Genomic DNA, 21,813 nt, shown 5'->3' with positions numbered 1-21,813 from the left:
AGACATTTCTGGGTAATCCCCGCTGGCAACAGCAGCGTGGGGCTGTCACACCCTGCTCCCAAAACCCACCATCACGTGGAACAAAGGGGCTGGCACCCCAGGAACCGGCACCGAGGGCCCCCCTTGGCACAGGTACGTGCACGGCACCAGGACACCGAGCAGTGATGGTGAACACAGGCTCCTAGGGGGGGTCACTGCCCAATAAACTCTTTCCAGCACCTTGCACTCATGCAGGATGGCAGTGGTTAGCCATCACTGAAGGTCCTGGGATTTTTCCTCCCGCTCCTTGCAGGTTTGGGATCAAAGGCGAAAGCAGCGCCGAGCAGATCCCGCGGGACGCCAGGGATCTTGGAAAGCGGGGAAAAAGTGATGCTGTCAGGCCCGCGGCCTCAAGCTGCTTTTTTGGGGAAGGGTGAAAGCGAGGAGAGGAGCTGGTGGACCTGCAAAGCTAATTCCTTCCAGCTGTTGTCAGTCTGGCAGGCTCTCAAAGGAAGTTTAATAGACTGCAGTTGGCTCCCCTCGGCCCGTCCCCCCATCGCCGCACTACGAAGGCAGCCCAGCAGAATTGGGGATTACACGAGCTGCCGCATCTTCCAGAGCCCTAGTTCTAGGGTGGTTTTTTTTTTTTTGGTTTTGGCTCTGGCAGGGTTTTCGTGTGTGTGTGTGTGTGTGCACGCATGCACACGTGCGATGCTGTCCTCTCGCTTCCTGCCAAACCTGCCCCTGTGGTTGCGGTGTGTTAGATGGGGCAGGGATTGCACGGGGCTGGGATGGGGAGCGTGGAGCAGGAGTGGGATCAGGAGCAGGAGTGGGATCAGGAGCAGGAGCAGGAGTGGGAGCAGGAGTGGGAGCAGGGACAGGACTGGTGGTGAGGAGGAAGGAGGAGACGGCTCCGTGGGCCTCCTTGCTGGAGCGCGCCCCAGTCCGCCGTGTGAACAGGGAGGAAACAGGATGAAGAAAGCATTTGGAGTGGAAAAATAAAAACCCTCTCACTTGCTTTATTGATTGTGATTGTAGACAGAAATAGCCCGGGCTGCTGAAAGCAATCACCACCGAAGGAGCAGAGGCGCATCCGCGCCGCCCGTCCCCCCCCCAGCATCCTCCTGCTGCCCTCAGCTATGGGGCCAGAGGGGCTCAGCCGTATCCTGATGGGTGCTGCGTCCCTACACACCGTGCTGCCCGCTGACAACGCTTGATAATAAACTTCCTTGAGTAATATGTTAAATGTCCCAGCCATAATAAATTGCCTGCAGAGAGAGGCAAACGAAAGCCCCGAAGGCAACGAGTGTTGCAGCTCTCCCTGCCCTGGGTGAGGTTTTGGGGAGACGCTTTGGGTTATCAGCAAAGGGATCAGGGAGCAGGGAGGGCAGGGGTTACCCCAGCAGCACAGCCCCATATGGGATGAACAATACACCCACCACGTACTCCCCAAACAGACCCAAGTCACTTTGGGAGCCGGTCACCGAGCTTTAACAGAGTGAAGCTATTACAGGCACTCAATAGTTTAATGAATTTTAGCCCATTTCAGTGAATTCCTTCGGTGAGGACCCCATTTGGGCTGGGGGGAGGACACGGATGAGCCCGGGCACCCAGCACAGCCCAGTCTGCAGGGCCAGCACCTGCCTGGGCACGGTGTGACGGCGCCCAGCTCCCAGCAGCTTGCAAGGGAAGCGTGAAAACCAAGTGCTGGCAGGAGAGTAATTAGTTAAAAACTGAGCACATCTGCTGTTAATTAATTCCCAGGCAGGAGGGTTAACCCCTGCCTCCCCCTGGTGCTCTGCAAGGTGCACGGCCAGCAGCAGCTCGCATCCAGAGGAAGGTTTGCACTTTGCTTCCCGAGCCCTTGCCAGGCGCTTGGGCAGCTCAGCTCCCTCATTGCCACATCCCCGTGCCCCCGAGCCAATTTTCAGGAGCAGCTGGGGTATGAGCAGAGCAGCCAGCGCTGCCCAGGGTAGCACATGCTTTTTTTTTTCCAAACCCAGGCTTGGAAAAAAAAGGGTTTAAAATAAAAATCTGGCCGTGCCCCTGCCAGTGCCCAATAAAGCCAGCGGACGTCGGCCTCCTGGGGGCAGAGCATCACTTGGCAGGGCTGAGCTGTGCCTTTGGGTAGCCCTGCGGAGTCACCGGGTGCTCTTTTATTTGCATTTTTTTGGAAGCAGCCCTCACTAAAGTACATTTGTAGGCGTGAATATCACATACACTCAGCAGCACATCATGCTCCGCGCAGAGCCTGGCACTGCTCCCCCCCTCCAGCGGTTGAAGACCTGCTCCTGGGGGGCAGCGTGGGATCGCTCCCAGTTCCAAAGGGCTTTTGGAACTGGGGAAACTGGGGGCGTGGGGTGCGTGCCACCCTCCCCACAGGGAGAAGGAGGATCTGGGACACATGCGTGCACGGCACTGCCAGCCGCGGGGCCCTCCCGCACCGGGGAATCTGTTCCCCATTAAGCGGCTCCGGCAGCAGCGCTCGTTACCGCGGCTGGTGGGGTGCTGCCAGCTCCAGCCTCCCTAATTAACACCACGAGTGAGGCCAGGCTGGGGAAGGCCGGCGCCTCCGTCCCTCCTTGCCAAGGATGCGAACGGCTTGGAGCCGAGCCGCAGCCAGAGCCTGTGGCAAAGCTCCCACCGGCTCCGCGATGGGGCCCCGCTCCCGTCCGCGTCCCGGGGCAGGCAGCAAAGTGCAGCCCCCCCCCAGTTCTTCGTCCTGGGGCTCAGCTGAATTTTGGGAAGGGTTTGAGGCTGGATTTGCCACCCTGAGTCCCATGGGTGGGGTGGAGGAAGGCTGCTCGCACCGTCCTCTTCCCCTCCATGCACTTGCCCTGCGCTGGGCTCCGGCCGCCTTGCGCTCACCACTAAAAATAGGTTTCATGGCTGAGCCGCAGCCCCGGAGGGCAGGCAGCCCAGATCCCAAACCAGCCTGTGTCACCGTGACCAACTGACCCATTTGGCCTCGGCTTTTAAGCATTTTTCCCTCCTTGCTCAGCTGCAGCCCAGCCAGAAGCCTCGCCGGGGCTGTCGGGACCCCGAGGGGCCACGAGACTTTGGGGGGGGTCAAAATCTCTTGCTGGCACGGCACGGCACGGCATGGCAAAGCGTGGCATGGCACGGCACGGCACGGCATGCTCCACGGTCCCTAGACAGGGCTGGGTGGGTGGCACGAGAGCACCCAGGCCACCAAATTTGGCTGGCTGCCACCTCCCGCAGCACCCCCCAAACCCCGGGCCCTCTGCGCCCTCCCAGCCCCACAGCTGGGAATTGGCATTTTGATTTTCTCCTGTAAGGACCCCGTGCCCCTGCGGGAAGTGAGGGGTGAAGGGCAGAGCTCCAGGGCTGTCACCGAGCCATCTCAGGGGCTGGAAAGCCTTGCAGCCCCTGCCCGAGCCCCCATGCCCTGTGGTGGGACGAGGGGACACGGCACAGATGAGGGGACACGGTGCAGGGATGGGGGGCACGGTCCCCCCTGGGAGCACCTCGAGGAGCGCATGATGCAGCAGCCCCTGGTCAGAAATGAAGAAAGACCTTTATTTACAGTAACAAAAGGGACCAAAAAAAATATATATATAATAATAATACCATGACACTTATTCTCCCTCCCCTTCTCCCCAGCTCTCCAAGGGGACGTGCTCCACCCTCACCCAGCCACGAGCCCCGTCCTTGGGGTGACGGCAGCTGGGGGTCATTTGGCCCCAATAGACCCACCGAGGGATGCTCATGGGGTTGGTGCCAGCTTGGCACAGCTGCACCGGCCCCGCAGGAAGGGACCAGGCAGGGGTGAAGGCACTCGGCTGCAGGGGGATCCCCGCCGTGGGCCGTTTATTGCACTTGGCTGCCGATCTCAGCACTGGGGAGGTGCTGGGGGGCGGCGCTGCGTCCCCGTAACACCAGTCCCGCAGCCTGGCTGAAGGTTTTGGTGTCCGTGGGGTCCCCCCGGGGAGCTGCACCCAGTCTTGGAGGGTCCCAGGGGTGAGGATGCTGCAGGCTCCCCTTTGTCGCCGTGCCCGGAGCAGCTTCCTCGGGCAGCGGGGGCGCGGGATGGGAGCTCCTGCGCTCGGCTCAGGTGGCAGGGTGCTCCCGCGACCCTTGGCGTGTGGGGAAGAGGTAGAGCCCGAAGGCACTGTCCCCAGACAGGGTCTGAGCGGGCTCAGAGGCTCCAAGGACGAGGTTTGCAACGGGGGAATTGCGCTCTCCTCCCTCACCAGGCTTGGCTCTGCCTCGCGCCCGGCTTTCCCCACCGGCGAGGCTCAGGGGCTCTGCAGGAGGGGGAATCCCGCTCCTGCTCGTCCTCCCTCCCGCTGCCCCCAGCCCTCAGGAGGAGAAGCAGAGCCCGCAGCACTCCATGCAGATCTCCAGGCAGTCGGCTGACTCGCAGCAGGCGTCGATGATGCCGCAGTCCATGTCGCAGGGCAGGTCGCAGTCCGCGCACTCGCCCGAGTTGCAGCAGCAGCAGCAGATGCAGGAGTCCTCGGAGGTGCAGGAGCCGCAGGTGGCGCAGTCCAGCACGATGTTGCAGAGGGTCAGGAACTCGCAGAAGAGGCAGGAGAGGATGCAGTGGACGCAGCAGTCTGCAGGGGAACAGGGCAGGGAGGTGCTGACACCCCAAGATGGGCCGGGGCAGCACCCGGTGAGCAGACGCTGAGCCCCCAGAGGATGGAAATTCTCCCCTGGGAATTAAGGGATGGGAAGGGGCCGGGAGCCCAGCACCGCTCTAGGGATCTGCCTCAATGCCTGGGCACCAGCTCTGCTGCCTGGGACATGCCCAGACCCCAAAAGAGACCGATTTTGGGGGATATGAAATGACCCGGTCAGCGCCAACCCTGGGGAAGAGCAAGAGGTGCAGACGCAGTGGGGTCCCAGGAGGGGAGCAGGGCTGACACCCGGGGTCCCGGTGAGCTGGAAGGGTGCTGCACGAGAAACCCCAAGGGATGCGGGGCTGGAGGAAACCAGCTGGGAAGGGCCCCCCCTTGGGGAGAGCCGGTACCTTCTTGCGCCTCGATAGGGATGTGGGACGAAGCCGACTTGGAGCTGCCCTTGCTCTTCTTGCTGCTCTGGCTGTTGATGGAGTGGTGGGACTGCAGCTTACGGTGAGGCTTCTGCGAGCTGGGCAGGGGGCGGAAGACCCCGTTCCCCGCGTCCCCGAGGGCACCTCCCGGATCCGGCCCTCGCCCGGCCCCGTTCTGCAGCAGGTGGGTGCAGGGGCCGGGGGGCTGCGGGGCTGCTCGCACCTGGGGCTGGCCTGGAGGGGAAAGCAGTGCGTTACCATCGGTCCTGCCGCCCCTGCAGCACTGTGAGGGGGAAAAAAACGTGGTCCTGGTCCCCGTTCCCTGCCACTACACGGGGACCTGGTCCCCAGCTGGGCACGGTGCGGCCCCGTAGCGGTCTGAGAGGAGGGAGAGGGAAAAGGAGCCGCTGGCTGGAGGGAAGGAGGGAGAAGCAGAGCAAGAAAGGGAGGGAGGGATGAAAAAACAGAGCAAGAAATAAAGGCTTGGCGTGCAGGACGTGGCGCAGCTGCCAAAACTCAGCGGAGGACTTGGGGAGGAGGTCCCCAGGGTCCCGGCATCGCCAGCGCAGGCAGCAGGGATGGAGCCACCGGGGGGGGGTGACCGGCGGCACGGAGCGACGAGCTCCCCTCGTGCCGAGCAGGGAAAAGAAGCATCAGCCCCTGCTAGCACCAAAAGGAACCCCAGGGCCATGCCGCCGTCCCATGGCACAGCCCCCGTGCTGCCCGTGGCCGTCCCCAGCGCGCTGCGGGCAGCCAGATAAGGCGAAGCTGGAGAGCTCAGCACCACGGCCGCCTCATGAATGGGCTCCCCAGCCTCTGGCTGAACTTTTCTGCTGGAGGAGGGAACAAAGATCTGCTCCGGCTGCCTCTGCCTCCAGCCCTCGCATGCTGGTCCTCGCTCCTGCCCGGTGCCGTGTCCCCCCCGCGGACACGAGGCCCAAGGAAGGGGGCTCGAGCGCTCGCCCCCCGGCGCAGCAGCTCCACTCGGAGGCACAAATCACCCCCTGCTTTTGCCAAACTTTGATTTTTTTTTCCTCTCCTGCGCCAGTAAACAAGGGATGATTCAGCCCAGAGGCTCGAGGGCAAAGGCACCTCTGGCCGCCGGGGAACAGTAGCTGCTTTCTGCGAACCGTGGCCACGGGGGTCCCACAGGAGGAGGGGGCACGGCCGAGCTCCCCCCTAGCACAGCCCCACCACCTCTGTCTGCACTGGCAAAAATAGATGGAGGCTCGAAAACCACAAGTGTGTGCCCCTGCCCCTTCCAAAAAGGGAGCTGGGCTCAGACCGCGGAGGGAAGTTTATGGGAGTTTGGGTGAAAACTGCACGAAACGCGCTGGGGAGGGAGCTGGAAATAGGCAGGGCTGAGCTGGAAGATCGGGCTGAAAGCAGGAGGGGAGAAAGAGTAAATGGACCTTGGATAAAACGGGACGTTTCTCCCCAAAACCTCCCGAGGCCCCAAGTAGATTCCTTTGGTTTCCAAGGGGCACCCCCCAAGGTGCCATCGTGCACAGGGCTGGGGGGGATGGTGGCACCTGGGGCTGGCCAGAGCCATGGGGAGGGGACAGGGACAGAGCCCAGTGCAGCCACTCACTGGCCCGCAGGTTTGCCTGCTGTTCTTTATGTTATGATATATATATATTCTTTTTTTTGAGAAGCAGCAGGGCTTACGGCAGCACGGAGTGTGCTGGGTTTGGCGTTCTCCATTTCGCTGCATTCCTCAGATTAAACTGTTTGTAAATCAAAATCACGCTCCGGCTCCAGCCAGCAGCAGTGAGGGCCAGCCAGCCGTCCCCCCCCCCACCTCTTCAAGCCACGAAAAAGAGCTCCCATTTCTCAGGGGGGCCTACAGCTCAGAAAGCTCTTCTGACATCTTCAGCCTGGGGCCACCAGGAGCGATGCGGGATGCTCTGTAAGGCGGTGGCACGGCTGGGAGGAGCAGCCCATGGGACAGATCCTGCCTGTGCTTAACCAAAACCCTCCTGGAAGGGCGAAACTTCGTGTTTCACACCAGGGGGATGCTCCTTGGGGTGGCAGTGGCCCCGCATGGGCACACCACCAGCGTGGTTTGGACACCCTGGAGGATCCCTGGGGCTTGGTGGGTGGATGTCTGACCCGTAGCCGTCCTCACCCCGCTGCCACCCAGCTCTGCCAGAGGTCCAGAGGTGCCACCAGCAGGGCTTGGAGCACCTGGCACGGCACCGATGGGGAAAATTGCCCTCCAAAATCAATGACAGCCCCACCGACCACAGCCCCAGCCCTCCCTTTGCACCCGAGCAGGCTGCAAAGCGAGGGCTGCCGGCGACGATGCAGGGAGCTGAACCTCCTGGGGAGGAGATGGGAAGGAGCCGGGGGGGGTTCCCTGCACCCCACGCCCCCGGGTGCCTGCGCTCCTCCCGGCCCCGGGGCCCGCGGCGTGGGGAGGGGGCTGCGCGGGGCCGCACCACGCGGGGCGCAGCGGCTGCGGCGTGACTCAGAGGTGCAGAATGTCTGTGGGCAGCCGGCCCAGCTCCCAGATGCTTGCAAGGGCTCGAGCTGGGGCTGAGGAAACGTGCGCTCGCCTCGCTCCACGTACGCCGCGCCGGCAGGAGCGCCCGCGGTGCGCCGCTCCCCCACCTCCTCCTGCCCGCTCGGCGAAGTTTGTGGCCCCCTTCCCACTTTCTGCTCGCCCCCTTTCCACCTTCTCCTCTCTCCCCCTTTTCCCACCCTCTCCTCTTGCCCCGCGGGGAAGCATCAACCCGCTTTCCGCCCCTTGGAAGGGAAAGCTGCGCGCTCGCGTCCAGCGATCGGGGAACGGCCGCGTGCGCCATGGGCAGCCTGGGAGCAAAATCCCAGCAGCCAGGCTGGGAGCCAGGGAAGGGCTGGATGGCGTGGCTGCAGGAGGGGCTGGCCCCCAGCCTCCCCCCTCGGCCAGCTCTGCTCTCCCAGCCCCGTAACGGGACCCAGAGCCATGGCCCCCAGCCCTGCTGTTAACCCGGTGCGCCCCAAATCTCCTCTCAGCCCCCATTTCTCCCCAAAACCAGGGGCTGCTCGCTGCCACCCTCGGCTTTCCCCAGCTCCCGGTGACTCACGCTCAGCCCCAGCCTTTTCCTTTGATGTGGGGAAGAACAGAGCGAGGAGGAGCCGGCTTCCCACCGCCGCTGCCCGCCTCGTTAATCAGCCCCATCGCTCATTAACGGGCCGAGCCCTGCCGGGGAGCGTCGTGGAGGGAGCACTCACATGTCACAGCTTCGGGAGCGCCCGCGAGCTCGGTCCTGGCCGGTGCCGTGCCGTTTGTCAGCACTTTGTGGGATTCCTCCTCGTCTTCTGGGCACTTCTCCTGCCTGGGGGCCGCGGGGCGGGCGGGGGGCCGGGGCTCCGCTGAGGGGGCCGCTGGCGAAGGGCGCGAGGTCTCGCCCGCCTCTGCAAGAGAAACGGGGTTGGAGCCGAGCGCCTCGGGGTGCCACCAGGATGCGCCCCCCTTGCCATCACGCCCGCTGTGCCAGACCACGCCAGGGGTTGTGTTTTGGGGCATAAAGCAGAGCCATCTGCCCCCAGTACACGGCTGGGGGGACAGAGGGACCGTCGTGAAGGATTTGGGGGGCCACTCACCCTGCTGCAACACCAGCGGTGTGCGGGCACCCTCCCCAAACTCCCCAAAGTCACAGATTCCTTCTCCAAAAAAGAGGGGAGCAGGTTACACGCAGCCTCCCAAGCAGTTTCTCCCCCCATTCCCATGAAAACGGTGCTGTCTTCCCCACGGGGAGCTGGCTGCCACCCCCCCCCCCAGTCACATCCCATTGCTCTGGGACAGGAGCAGCCCCCAGGGACTGCAAGCAAAACCCCAAAAGCTGGGGATAACCCCAGCAGCCTCACGGGGACAAACCCCAGCATCCCACATCCTCTTGCAGAAGCGGTGTGCCCGGGGGGGGCTGCACGGGGCTCGGCGCAGAGCTCTGAGCCCCCCCAAGCCCCCTCCTCCTCCCCGGCCCAGGAATAGCTCCCGCTTGCACCACAGGGGCTGGGCTGCACTTTTTATAAAACTAAATTATAGCCTGGGCGAAGGGAGGGAGACCAAACACCCGTCATTTTCCCAGCTATAACAAGAGGCCCTACATGCAGGCAGGCAAGGAGGGGGGGGGAAGACGGAGAGCTGGGCTGCTTCGTGATGCTCGATATAACGAGCAAAATATTCCTGCAGGCAGGAGCTGGGCAGGAAGGCGAGCAGACCGCACACGTATAATTATAGGGACTATAACAAGAGGCCCTACAAGGGAAGGGGGGGCACCACCCGCAGTCCTGGGGGGGCAGGAGGAGCCCGGGGTTGTCACAGAGGGGCTGCAAGGAGCTGGCAGCGACGCTCGCCCAGCCCCACGCGTGCATCCCCCTGCCTCAGTTTCCCCCCTGCAGAGCTCGGTGATCCAGCCCCAGCTTGGTTTCGGGTTTCCTCCCCAAGACAAAAATCCCCTGACGGAACAGCTTGATGCGACTTGGCAGGAAAGGACGAACCTGCCTTGGGTTTTTGTTTTACAAACCACCTCCCGGAGCTCCAGCACAGAACTGCTCCCTGGCCCCAAAAGTCACCTGGTGGAGGAGGTTTTTTTTTGCTGAGTAAAACCTGCAGAGCCCTGAGCGTGGCTCTCCTGCAACCGTTCCCACAGGGGTGGCGATTTTGGTGCTCGACCGAGGCAAACCCACCAGTTCCAGCTGAATTTGTCACAGAAACCCAAAAGGAGTGGGAGCAAGCAAGCCCCGGAAAGAAACACGTTCCCTGAGAAAGCCCGGGGTGAAAGGGAAGGGAGCAGGCTGTCCTCTACCCCCAGGTATTTGGGCATAGGCGTGGTGAGAAGGTGAATAATAACCACAGGTTGCTGCATCCGAGTCCTCTGTCATGCCCCGACCTGGACCGGCCTGAGTCAGCCCCGCAGGGTTTGGCCCACGCCTGATCTCACGCCTCTTAGCACCAGACACGAACGCCCCGATATCTGGGCAGCTCCAGACAGAGCCCTGAGCCCGAGATGTGCGATTTGGAGCCGTGGATGGAGGGCACGGCTCCAAAAAGTCCCCGGGAAGGGGGTCGAGGTGCTGAGCATCGCTGCGGCCGAGCTCTCTGCAGGCAACGCTTCCCCTCCGGGTAATTACCCCGCACACGCGACCGCAGCGAAGGAGGGAGGAAGCTGGCGATGAAATTACCTCCCACTGGAACGAGCTGGCCAGGAGAGGGACAGAAATAGACGGGAGAGAAATTCAGGTAAAGCTGGTCCCATCCCTACTGCCCCAGTCCGTGGGGTGAGGAGCACGAGGAAGCCTCCTGGAAAATCCCTGGGGGAAACGGAGGTGACACGGGGAGCTCGCCCCGGGGGCTTTAGGAGAGCAGAGGTGACACGGTGTTTAAAATACCAGCTGGGGCTTCAGTAAATCACTGCAGTGCCATCGGGTACACGTGGATTTAGGGAGGCCGACGGATGTGGAGCTCCTCTGCAAAAGCCCCAGGAAACCGCTGAGCTCCGGTGCCCACCGAACAGCCCAGGGCTTGGGAAAAAAAAAAAAAAAAGGAGGGAGAAGGGGAAAGAGCTGGTGGATGTCAGAGAGCTGTGAGCTCCCCTGGCCTTTCACCGAGGATCTCACAAGACTTTCACAAAGCTAAAGGCACAAAATGAGAGTTTTGGGACCAAGGGGAAACCGGGATTGGGATGGACCCCGTGCAGCACCTCTGTGCTGGCTAGGGGTGAGCACACGCATGCCTTGGAAACGCGTTTTGTTCCCAACAAGCTCTCAGGCCTGAGCTGACCCATCTGCAAAATCCCTGGGCACAAGCAGGAGGACACGGCAGCATCACAGCAGCCGCCCAGCAGCACAAACAAGAACCACTGAGCCCAGGGTGACTGCGGGTGTCCCATGGGTGGCTTTCCTTCGTCCCCGTGGTGCTCAGCCCCCCAGCTGGCAGGCACGGAGGATGTGGGAAGAGGCGACGCCGCAGCTGCATTTTTGGGTTAAATCCTCCCAGGTTTTCCCATGGCTCCCCCTTGGGTTTTCTCAGCTGCAGCCGAGCGCTAGGGACGAGCTGTTCCCCCCGCCGGCTGAGCGGTGCCTTTGGCTGCAGAAAGGGAGAAATCTGGTGGCAGGAGAGGGCCTCGGACACATCTGGAGCCACATCTGAGCTCTTCGGGATCTGAGGAGCACCCAAAGCTGGCACCGGCTGACGTGGAGGAGCTCAGGAGCCTCGTGTCTCCTCTCCCTTTCATGTCCCAGGGCAGGGAAGTGATGGTGTTGGACGGAGACACAAACAGAGACGGTCTAGTGAGGCATTTGCCATGAACAACACGCTACCTCGCAGCAATATTTAGTTTGGGAGCTGTCTAATCTGCTTCGTGCAGATAAAACGGGCGTGTAATCTCTCTTGGTTTTCCCTTACACGCCGCCTGTCCCAATCAGGTGCCTGTCTGACCTATTCGGGGGATATTTCAGAGCTTGATTAAGTGGTTTCAAGTGCAGAAGAGACAGCGCTGAAGCAAATCCTTCCAATCCCACGAGCCAGGCTGGCGGAGAGGAAAGCAAAATCCTGGTTTGAGAGTTTGCTCGACTGGGAGAAGTCCAAATGGCTTATTTACATTCAGTCTGAAATTAATGCACTAAAGCATTTCGCATTCAATGATATTCAGGGAAAGGAAGAGGAGGGCGAGGGGGAGGAAAGGCCCAGAAGTCGAGATGCTCCTGTGCAAGCCCTGGCCGCATCCAGCAGAGCTCAGCTCCCAGCTTCACCCCCCTGCAGCTCCCCATTTGCCCCCGCGCTCACCTGGGCCGTGCTTTGTAAAAACATTTCAGTCCCGGGACAATGAGGAATCCGGTGAGAAAAAAAAAATAAAAATATTGGTTTCTATGAAAAGTTACTTCCTAAATGCAAAAAAGCAAAACAAAGCAGGAAAACCCACAAAACCCCAAATAGCTTGCCAGCCTGGGAGATGTTATTATTTGTTATTTATAGCCAGTGGGTGGGTAGGAAGAGAGGAATTTTGGGCTGGCCAGACGGGCAGGAGCAGCGTCCATCCCGTCCATCCTCCTGGCACAAGGCAGGGTCACAGCACCTGGGCAGGAGCAGGGACAAAACCCCACAGGTCCCACTCGTGGCCAGGACCACGCTCAGCAGCCTCGGACCTGGGCTGAAAGCACACCACCAAGCCTCTTCTCCAGCTGCAAAACCCTCCTGAGAGTTTGGGGCACAGAGCCTGGGCCTGGCTGTGCCTACAAACCCGTCACCCAAAGGGCACCGTCCACCCAAATGGCTCCTGCCAAGGAGGCACCGACCACCCTAAATCCCTCCTGGAGTACCTGCTCCTGCCCAAAATCTGCTGGTGAGGATGCGATGGTGGGGCAGGAGTGATCCCTTGTCTCCTAAAGAGAGGAAGAGCATGACTTGGAGCCGCGTCACACAACCAACCTGCCCGAATATCTGCAAGAAGGGAGCCCAGGGAGGGTGAGAAATAAATCACTGCAGGAAGCATCCGTCACTGTGAGCAACGCTGGGGAAATATGCCTCAAGAATATATTTAACATATATGTAAAAGGTGGCATTCAAGACCCCTCAGGGGCTGCAGATCCAAGGGAAGAAGCAGTCTCCAAGCCCCAAAGCCCTCGGACTAAACTGGAAGCCGTGGGAGAACGCAGCTTGCCAAGGACACCCACGGACCCAGCAGGATTAGGTTCCTGCCCCAGCTCTGCCTACGGAAACCAAAGAGCATCGTGTTGCATCCCAAACATGTTGTGGGGTCTAGGAGTGGAGAAAAAGGATGGAGAACAACAAAGGGTGAAGGAACCAGTCTGGGATCGAGTCAGCTTTCATGGACACCAAGGAGCACCGTGGTGGCTCAGTGCTTCCTCACTGAGCTGGCCAAGGGGACTTTGAAGCCTTGTAGGATGGGGAGGAGGTCCTGAGACGTGCAAAGTGTCCCTAAGAGCAAGCAATTATCCCTGAAGCCTGGAAAGCAGCGAAGGCGATGCCTATCAGATCCAAGGAGATTCTGGGAATTACAGAGCAGCGAGCCACACCGCTGTGCCGGGGAAAATTATGGAGAGTCTAATTAAGGACCATGCCAGTACAGTAATTGCGTAACCTTACGGGGTCAAACCAGCACAGGTTCTGCCAGGAAAAATTTGTGTCTTTCTAACCTGTTAAGAGTCCTTAAAAAAAAGTTAATTGAAGAGCAGATAAATGCGAGCTGGTGGACATCATTATTAACAAGAATAATAAATTTGCACTTATGCAGCACCTTTCATCCGGAGATCTGCCCAGCCTACAGTTTTAAGCCTGTGCCCATCACACGTTCCCCAGTCTTGATGAACCTCATTTTAGCACAGCCACAGCTCTAAGGCAGCATGAAATAGCCTTAACGCTGCTTGGCTCAACAGGGAAGCTGAGGCAGAAGGGATTTGCTCAAGGCAACACCGTACGGTGACGGAGCCCAAAATGTTGCAGTCGTGGTGCGCAGTCCTTGCAGCGGGCTGCGTGCTTGCAAGGTTGGGGCTTTTCCTAAGCACAGACACTAAAGCAGCTTTGAAGGAGCTGCAGCGAGGTGAGAACAAGCTCTTCTGCAGAGGTCAGGGCACGGCACACGGGGCAGCAGCGTGCTGGCTCGGCGAGGCCGTCCAACGATGAGCCATTTGGGTGGAGCGAGTAATTAACAGCTCCTGGAGCCGGCGAGCCGACCCGCTCCTCGTGAGGTGGCCCTTTGGGAGAACACGCCGCCCCAGCAGCCCAGCCCTGGCACTGAAAGTGGCTGAACCGGGCGGGAGCTGTCCCGTCCCGTCCCTTCCCATCCCGTCCCGTCCCTTCCCATCCCGTCCCGTCCCTTCCCATCCCGTCCCACCCCGTGCGCCGCATCCCGCACCAGGGAAGGAGTCGGTGCTGCAGCCAAGAGCCTCCTGTGCTCATGGGGGGTGACCCAAGGGAAAACAGGACTGGGATGGAAGCACGTCCAGAAGCTGCTGCGTGCTCCCTGATATGTCCCACTGCAGAGCAGGACACTCGTCCCAGCAGGACAGCACTGGAGCGAGGGGGTGACCGTCCCCAAAGTCAAGCGCACGAGGCTCAAGCGGGGAAGACGCTGCCAAAGCCTGGCTGAAGGTGAAGCAGAGCTGTGGCTGTGGTGGCTGAGGAAAGCCTCAAGATGGATATTTGGGGCACAAAAAAAGTCCCATTAACCCATTTCTGCTGATACCCAACAACTCATTTCCACCAGCACAGCCTGAGCGGGCAGCACAGCGCCCGGAGCATGTGGGAAGGACCGAGGTGTCCACATGTGGAGCCTCTCCCACCCCAAACCCAACACCCTGGGTGCTGCTGCCCGCACCAGGAGGTATGGCACGAGCCAGGCAGAGTTCTGGGAAAAAATCAGGAAAATCACAGCAAATGCCCAGAGGAGAGTTGAGGTTTCTGCAGCTAACAGGCTCGGGCGAGCGCTTTCCAAGGAAATTCAATTAGGGGCTGGAGCAGCAACGGGATGCTCGGGTGGCAAGCGGCACAGCCCCGAAGGGCCTGCTTTGTTTTGCTCCAAATGAGAAACATTTGAAAAAAGCCAGAAATCTGATTCTTGGCTCTTTTTTTTTTTTTTTTTTTTTTTTTTAAAGATTTTCTTTTTTTCTGTTTAAAGAAAAAGGAAAAAATCGAGTGTTTTCATGAGCAGACAAGTAACTATAAAAGAAAAGAGAAATGAATCTTTGGGTGAAAAAAAATGAATCTAGGATTTAAAAAAAAATCTTTGGGGGCTTTTTTTTTTCCCCTCCTTTTTCTCCTTTGCATTTGCTGTGCACAAATCTGCAACGAGTTTCATTTAAATCAGTGCTAGGATTAACACAAACCCTTTTATATTGACCTCGGGGGGAGGGGGGGGGCTTTGTTTCTCCCACCTCTCCGTGCAGGACTGAGCCCCAGCTCCTGCCTGGCCGGGGGGCTTGGGACAGCACCCAGGGACAGCGCCCAGCACCCTGGGCTCACCGAGTGGAGCTTTGCTGCCGTGAGAGCTGCCTTGTTTGGGGCTCGGCCTCATGTTCCACCTCGGGGCAAACTCCTCGGGAACAGGCAGAAAGAATTAAAAAACAAAACCAACCAAAAAGAAAAAAAAAAAAAAGAAGAAACACAACAACGAGAAGTGCCTGTGTGCGAGCAACGAGGCGCAGAGCTGCTGGCGCCTGCGGCTGAGCCTGGACGTGGGCACGGAGGGGGGGACGTGGAGGTGGCCCCACGCAGAGTTTGTCCCGCTGGGAAGGGTGGTGGGAGGGAGGAGAGGCAGCCTGCAGGGCAAGCTGTTCCTCCTGGAGGCAGTTTTGGGTCCAGCATCCTCACATCTCTTTGCTCCCCTAAGGGCAGCCCCGCTCACTGACCCCCGTCCCCCTTCTTCTGCCTCCCCGCAAAGGGAAGGAAGCACAAACCCAGTCCCGTCAGCCAGAGGGGTGCTGGTTTCTCCTGTTTTCAGCTAATTCCTCCGGAAAATAATTACACCCCACATACTTCACGTGAGCAGACAATTGCCTCTTCTCTCCGAGGCTCCTCCGCAAACTGCCTGCGGCTATTCCGAGGGCCGGGCTTGCTGCGTGCCCGATCCCCCGGGCAGGAGGAGGCTGCGGTGGCACGGGGCCCATCCCCAGCCATGCCAAGGAATAAAATCCAGGAGCAGAACTTCCTCTCAGGCTGGGAAACGAGACCGAGCACGGCGACACCATCCCAGCTCTGCCCACATCACCCTGGTTTAACCCAAACCCCTCCAGCACCTCGGTTTCCCCGTTGATTTTTCCAGGCTTGGCATCGCCAAATTTTCGGGTCCGATTTGCGAAGGGAGAGGAGCGAAAATTCCCAGGCTCCACGCTGCGTGACAGAGCCCCTGGAAAGGGCCCAAGAGATAACGCCTCTGCGCTGCAGCGTCACGAGGCCAAGCCAGCACCAAGCACAAAACGGCCCGTGTCCATTCATCCCTCAAAAATAATTAATTAATTTAAAAAATGGTGCGAGCAAAAAAGCCCGAGCTCACGCCATGCGCCTGGGAAGCTGCTCTCTGGAGCCCTCCCGCCGGGTGAGGAAGGATGGGGAAGTTCTCTCGGTGTGGGACTGGGTCCCTGGAGCCTGGGGGGGGGTGGAAATTGGGGTGTCCTGGAGACCCCCTCTGCATGCCCCGGCTTTGAGGAGGGTATAAAGGGGGCAACCTTGGAGCAACTCCGCTCAGGTTTCCTCTGTGAGAGGAGCTGGGGAGGAGGAGGGTGGCGTGGGTGCTGGTTTGCACCAGGGTGCACCAGGTTGGGCACCCATGGGTGCCCCCAGGCTCCCTGACGTTGCCCAGCGAGGGCTCACAGCCCAGCTCCTACCCACCCAGCCTCCCCGAGCTCCCCAAACCTCATCGATTTCTAAACCACTGTTTAAAAGCACGCTTGATCTCACAGCACTGAGTGCACGGCGCTCCCTTTAACCCCTGGCAAGGGCACACAAAAAAACCTTTTTGCACGAGGCCGGGGCACGATCGCTTCCCCATTTCCCACCCAGAGGGAGCTGGGGGGTCACCAGCACGGGGCAGCCCCTGCAGCCACTTCACCCCAACCCCTGCAGCACGAGGAGCTCAGCCGGGAAGCGGAGCCAGCAGCAGCCAGCTGGAAACACAGGGGGAAGAGACCAAGAGGACGCGTGCTCCAAAATCTGGGCCCGGTTGTGCCGTGGGCCAAAACCAAGGGGAGCGACCAAGCGGCGCTCGCTTGGGCTCGGCACATCCCCGCGCCCGGTGTCACAGCACCCAGCTCCTGCTGCTCAGCCCCCAGAGCTGCAGCTTTTTTTGGAGAGCAGGCAGAGCCCGTCCCGGGCTGGATTTGGCCCCTTTTGTGTCTGCTCGGACAGCGTGCGGCGGGGAGTTTCACCCCGTGCCGTCGCCTTCCAGCTCTGGCTTTTTTCTCTCCCCGTTTGGGCTTTCGGCACGGGTTTGCCCTTGAGCCCTAGGCAGGGACCGGCCACCACGGGTCACCAGCACAGCTCCCCAGCCCCGACAGTGCCACCCCAGCATCTCGAGGGGCCCAGCTCTGCCCTACAAAAAAAAAAAAAACCGTCCCCCAAACCCTTCCATCCACTTCTCCACAGCCTGATCCTGCCCCGCTGCCTCCTTTTGGCCAGGGGCCCCCAGGGAACTGCTGTGCACCCCCAACCCCTCTCGGGGTGCTGCCATCGGGGCTGCACCACAGCCCTAACCCCTTGCAGCTCCCCCCCTAAGGCACATTTTTAACCCCTTCAGCTTGTGTCGGCCCCAGCCGGGCCCGTGCACTTGGCAAAGTGACAGGAACCGCTGCGAAGTTTGTGCTGCGAGCTCCCCCGGGGGCTCGCCTGCATCAGCTGTGCTCGCACCGAGCCAGGCGTGCACACACGCACGCAGGCGGGAGCGGGGCCACGCGCACGGCCGTGCACGCGCACACGCACACGCACACGCGGACCCTCCTGGAGAAGTCCACGGCCCCCCCCCCTCCCCAGCTGCGTGCACACACGTGTGCGTGCACACGCATGTGCAGACGGACACATGGACACGCTCCCAGCCACACGGCCGCACACGGCCACACGCTTGCACGCGCAGAGCCCTGCACACGCGCACGCTCTGAGCCATGCGCCCCCCCCCCCCCCAGACCACGCACGCCCCGGCCACGCACGCACTTTCCACCCCAGCCCCCCCAGACCATGCACACACCTCACCAGACCCCCCCAGACCACACGCACACACTCCCACACTCTCACACCCAGAAGCCACGCACCCCCTCCAAGCCCTGCAGCTCCTCGCAGCCCCCCCAGCCCACCACCCAGCCCCCCTACCCACGCACACACACACACCTCTGCACGTCCCAGAGCTGTGCAACCCCCCCCCAGACACCCCCAGCCATGCACCCACACACCCATTCCCCCCCCGGACACCCCCAAACACACACCCCTCCCACTCCCCCTACATCTCCACACCCCCCCAACTGCGCACCCAGACACCCCCAACCACACACGCACACACTTTCCCCCCCAGACACCCCCAGCCATGTACCCCAACACCCCCAAACACACCAACACACACTCCCCACTCCCCCTACACCCCTACTCCCCCCCCAAACACCCCCAATTGTGCACCCAGACACCCCCAGCCACACGCGCACGCCCTCCCCACCCCCAGCCACCCCCAGCCACGCACCCCAACACCCCCAAACCAGCATCCTAACACCCCCAAAATCCCCCCCCACTCCCTCTACACCCCCACTCTCCCCCCAGACACCCCCCCATGCACCCAAACGCCCCCCCACACTCTCCCCCACTCCCCCCCCAACTCCTCCTTTCTCTCCCCCCTCCCCAATACCTGCCGGGGGCGGCTCTGCGCGGCGGGGCTCCGGGCGGCTCTGCCGGTGGCTGCTGGCCTGGGACATCGGAGAGGGGCCGGGCGCTGCTCGGGACACTCGGCTCATGCACGGCCCCCCCCGGCCGCCCCCTCCGCGGCCCCCTCTCACCTGGGCCCCCCCCGGGGGGCAGCGGCTCAGCCCCGCACCGCGCTGCGCCCCCCGCGCATCCCTTTGCGCTCCCGGCTGCGCGCACGGGACCCTCGCGAAGCGCTGGTTTTTTTAAAAAAAAAAAAAATGTTTTTTTTTTTTTGTTTTGTTTTGTTTTGTTTTGTTTGTTTGCTTCCCCAATTCCTTAAAAAAAAAAAAAAAAAAAGCCGCGAGAACAACCAACCAACCAACCAACCACCCGCGTCAGCCGAGCAGCTCCGTGCAGGAGGAGGAGGAGGAGGAGGAGGAGGAGGAGGAGGAAGAGGAGGGGGAGGAAAAGTTTCTTTGGGGGCTGGAGCCGGGGAGGGGAGAGGCGCAGGGCAGGCAGAGGCTGCCGGGCCCCCGGGGCCAGCCTCCGGCCGGGGATTTTTCGGCCTGGGGGGGGTGGGAAAGCGGTGGGAAGAAACTTTTGGGGCTGGGGTTGGGGAGGTGCCCCCGCCCCGCGGCCCGGCTGCGGAGCCAGGAGGGTCCCAGCGCCTGGCCGCAGGAACACAGCCCCCGGAGAGCCCCCCCCGACCCCCCCGTGCCTCAGTTTCCCCACGTGGAAGCAGCCCCCAGAGCGAGCCGGGCTTTGGGGCTCCCCCCTCCCAGCATCAGGATTTTCCAAGGGGGACAAACCAGGGTGTGCTGCGTCCCTGCAGCGACCATTCCCCTGCAAGACCCGGGGGGGACATTTTGAAGGTTGATTTTTTTTTCTTTAACAGCCTCACTTTTTGCTGCTTTCTATCCCCAAAGCGTAGGGCTCCATTTTGCAGTCTGGAGCTATGGCTGCAGGATGCTGGAGCAGGGCCGATGGAGCGGGGTGACACCCGTCCCCATCCCTCATCCCACTGCCTGGCGCTGCCATCGCCCCGCTGCCATCCCCTGCCCCGTGCGTGCAGCTTTTAGGGTGTAGAGGGGTCGGGGGGAGGTGCTGGGACATCACCACCGCAGCCACATGTAAAGGAAAGGACTTGGGAAGGGGAAATGAGGGGGGCTGGAGGGACCTGAGCAGCTCAGGCACTTTGTGAACACCCGGAGGATGGAGAGGGGGCGAGACCGCAAAAATCCACTCTGCTCGAAGGCAAGTTGGCACTACCAGGGTTTGTGCTCCTTCCAGGCCTGCACCCTACAAAACGGCCCTAAAACCCTCACCAGCAGCATCCTGCCCACCCCGCTGTGCAAGGCACTGCACGTCGTGCAGGGTGCCCTGGGGAGATGGGCACCCTGACACCGACCCCCCACGCACAGGGTGCAGCGTGGGGAGCACCACGGGGCCACACGCCCACCCTCCTGCCCTCTGCACCTTCACCGGGGGCGCAGCGTCTAATGGCACCGTGCTGCCCCATCCTTGCCCCCCCCGTTAAACCCCGATTTCCACGTGCAAGCAGCACCCAAGCTGGGATCAGGGTGTGCTCACACCGGTGCATGGGGCCGTGGGGTGTGCCGGCATCGCCGGCTTCTGAGGCAGTGCCTGAGTCACGGAGCGGCCCCGCCAGCCCCGCACGCTGCCGTCGCACATTCCTGCCTGTTTCCCTGCCCTCTGACACCCGCCAGCCCCAGGGGATGTGGCACAGGCCAGCACCCAGCAGGGCCCAGCAGCCCCAGCATGGCCCAGGAGCAGCCGGCGGGGAGGGGGGAAAGAGGAGGGCGGCTGCGATGCTCTGTCTGGGGGGGCGCCCGGATTTGGGAACCCCGGGGCCACGTGCTTGGCTGAGGATACGAGGCTGCAGCTCAGCACTTGCCTCCGTGCTGACAGCTGGGGCTGATAACCCACAGGAAGGAATTTGGGAGTGCTGGCGAGGCTGAGCCACGGCTTCGGTGGCCCAGCACCACCCCTGGGTCCCCGCGGTGGCTGCGCAGGCACCAGGGCTTTGTAGGGTTGCTTTGTAGGGTTGCTTTAACTTAGGGACTGCAGCAAGGTGGGGGAGAGCGCTGACTCGAAAGCTTCTTTGAGGACACAGAAACACGAACCTGACTTTGGGGCTCCTGGGGCCTGATAACCACCCCCCATGGGCTGATTACTGGGATTTAGGGGTGAGCAGCCCCAAGGCTGGGTGCACCCTGGGCAGCTTTAGTGTGAGGGGACATGAAGGGCACCCACTGGATGGAGGGGACAGGGCTTTACCCAGAGCTGCCCCACAGCCGTGCTGCTGCCTGCCTCCTCTCCTGGGCATCCCTCAGATCCTCGGTGCCCCTTGCAGGGACGTGGGGACACGGGGACAGAGCCCTGCTCCCCTTCCTAACGACACCAAAACCAAAGGCAGGATCCGACACCCCACACCAGCCCTGCACCCTCCTTTCTTCCACCACCCAAATCCCTTAGCCACAAGGCGAGCTGCCTCCCCAGTACCTGCTCCTGGTGCCTGGGCAGGATACATCCCATCTCCGTGCTGCCGACACGAGGGCTGGCAGCGGGGCTGCTCCCTGCTGCCTTACCCCAAGGCTCTGCCCTCCTCTGCCAGCCCCCAGGCTGCTCTGCCTCCTCCCCTTGGGCTTTCCAAACTTCTCTCTCCATCCCACGTTCACCCAGCAGCACGCAGGAGGTGACATTTGGCCAGCACAGCCCCAGCCTTCCCCAGACCTCTCATTAGGGCTGCGGCGGTGACGGTTTGAGCACGTCACCGAAGGCACCCGGTGGGGCGAGCGGCTCGGCCGGCCCTGCCACCACTCTCCCACGGGGCACCCTATAAAAAAAAAAACAACCATGGCCACTCTGCACTGCAGTTGCCCAACGGTGACAAAACCGGCCCCAAAATCCCTCCCTTGCCTCGGGCAGGGCCGTGTACCCCACGGGCCCGTCCCCGTGCTGCAAAGCCCTGGGGAGAGGCGCGGAGCCGTCCTCGTCCCAGCGGATGCAGGCGGGCAGGAGGCGTGCAAACGAGTCCAGCCTGTTCTCGCTCCTGGGTTAGCTTTACTCCGCGGTGCCAAGCACTCAGCGAGCCGACGGGAGTGTTTTCTTCCCGTAAAAAACAAGTATTTTTGCTCGGAGCGTTGTCCCCTCTAAAGAAAACATCCCCTGAGCAGTTGTTGGCAGGGCGCTGGGGTGGGCAGGGGGAGGTTTGCGGGCGCCGTGCCGCAGCAAAGTCAAATCCTGCAGGGAAAATACACCCGGGGCTGCTGCGCCCCGAGGAGCTGGCTGGATTTTGGAAAACAAGGCCGGTTATGTAGGTGTGGGACTTCACTGACCCACATTCACAAGCATCTGGCAGCAGCCTCCGCGCCGGGCTCGCACGGGGCGGCCGCGGCCAAAATAAATCCTCCCCAGCGCTCCCGGCTACGGGGTCTGCACCCCAGCTTCTGCCCCACTCCACCCAAAAAATAAC

At 61.3% G+C, this 21,813-nt stretch overlaps 1 protein-coding gene across 1 annotated transcript; it reads right to left on the bottom strand.

Moving 5' to 3' along the window:
• Positions 1-4,302: 4,302 nt before the first annotated feature.
• On the bottom strand, positions 4,303-20,890 carry MDFI (MyoD family inhibitor). The gene is made up of 4 exons (XM_032203451.1): positions 20,841-20,890; positions 8,213-8,395; positions 4,976-5,230; positions 4,303-4,559 (listed from the first exon to the last, which is right to left on the bottom strand). Exons 1-4 carry the CDS (start codon positions 20,866-20,868, stop codon positions 4,303-4,305), a joined length of 723 nt encoding a protein of 240 aa, XP_032059342.1. The 5' UTR covers positions 20,869-20,890.
• Between the last annotated feature and the right edge of the window lie 923 nt (positions 20,891-21,813).

The sequence above is a fragment of the Aythya fuligula genome, chromosome 25, assembly GCF_009819795.1.
Source record: "Aythya fuligula isolate bAytFul2 chromosome 25, bAytFul2.pri, whole genome shotgun sequence".
Lineage (NCBI taxonomy): Eukaryota > Metazoa > Chordata > Aves > Anseriformes > Anatidae > Aythya > Aythya fuligula.
This window is presented reverse-complemented; position numbering and strand designations above follow the sequence as displayed.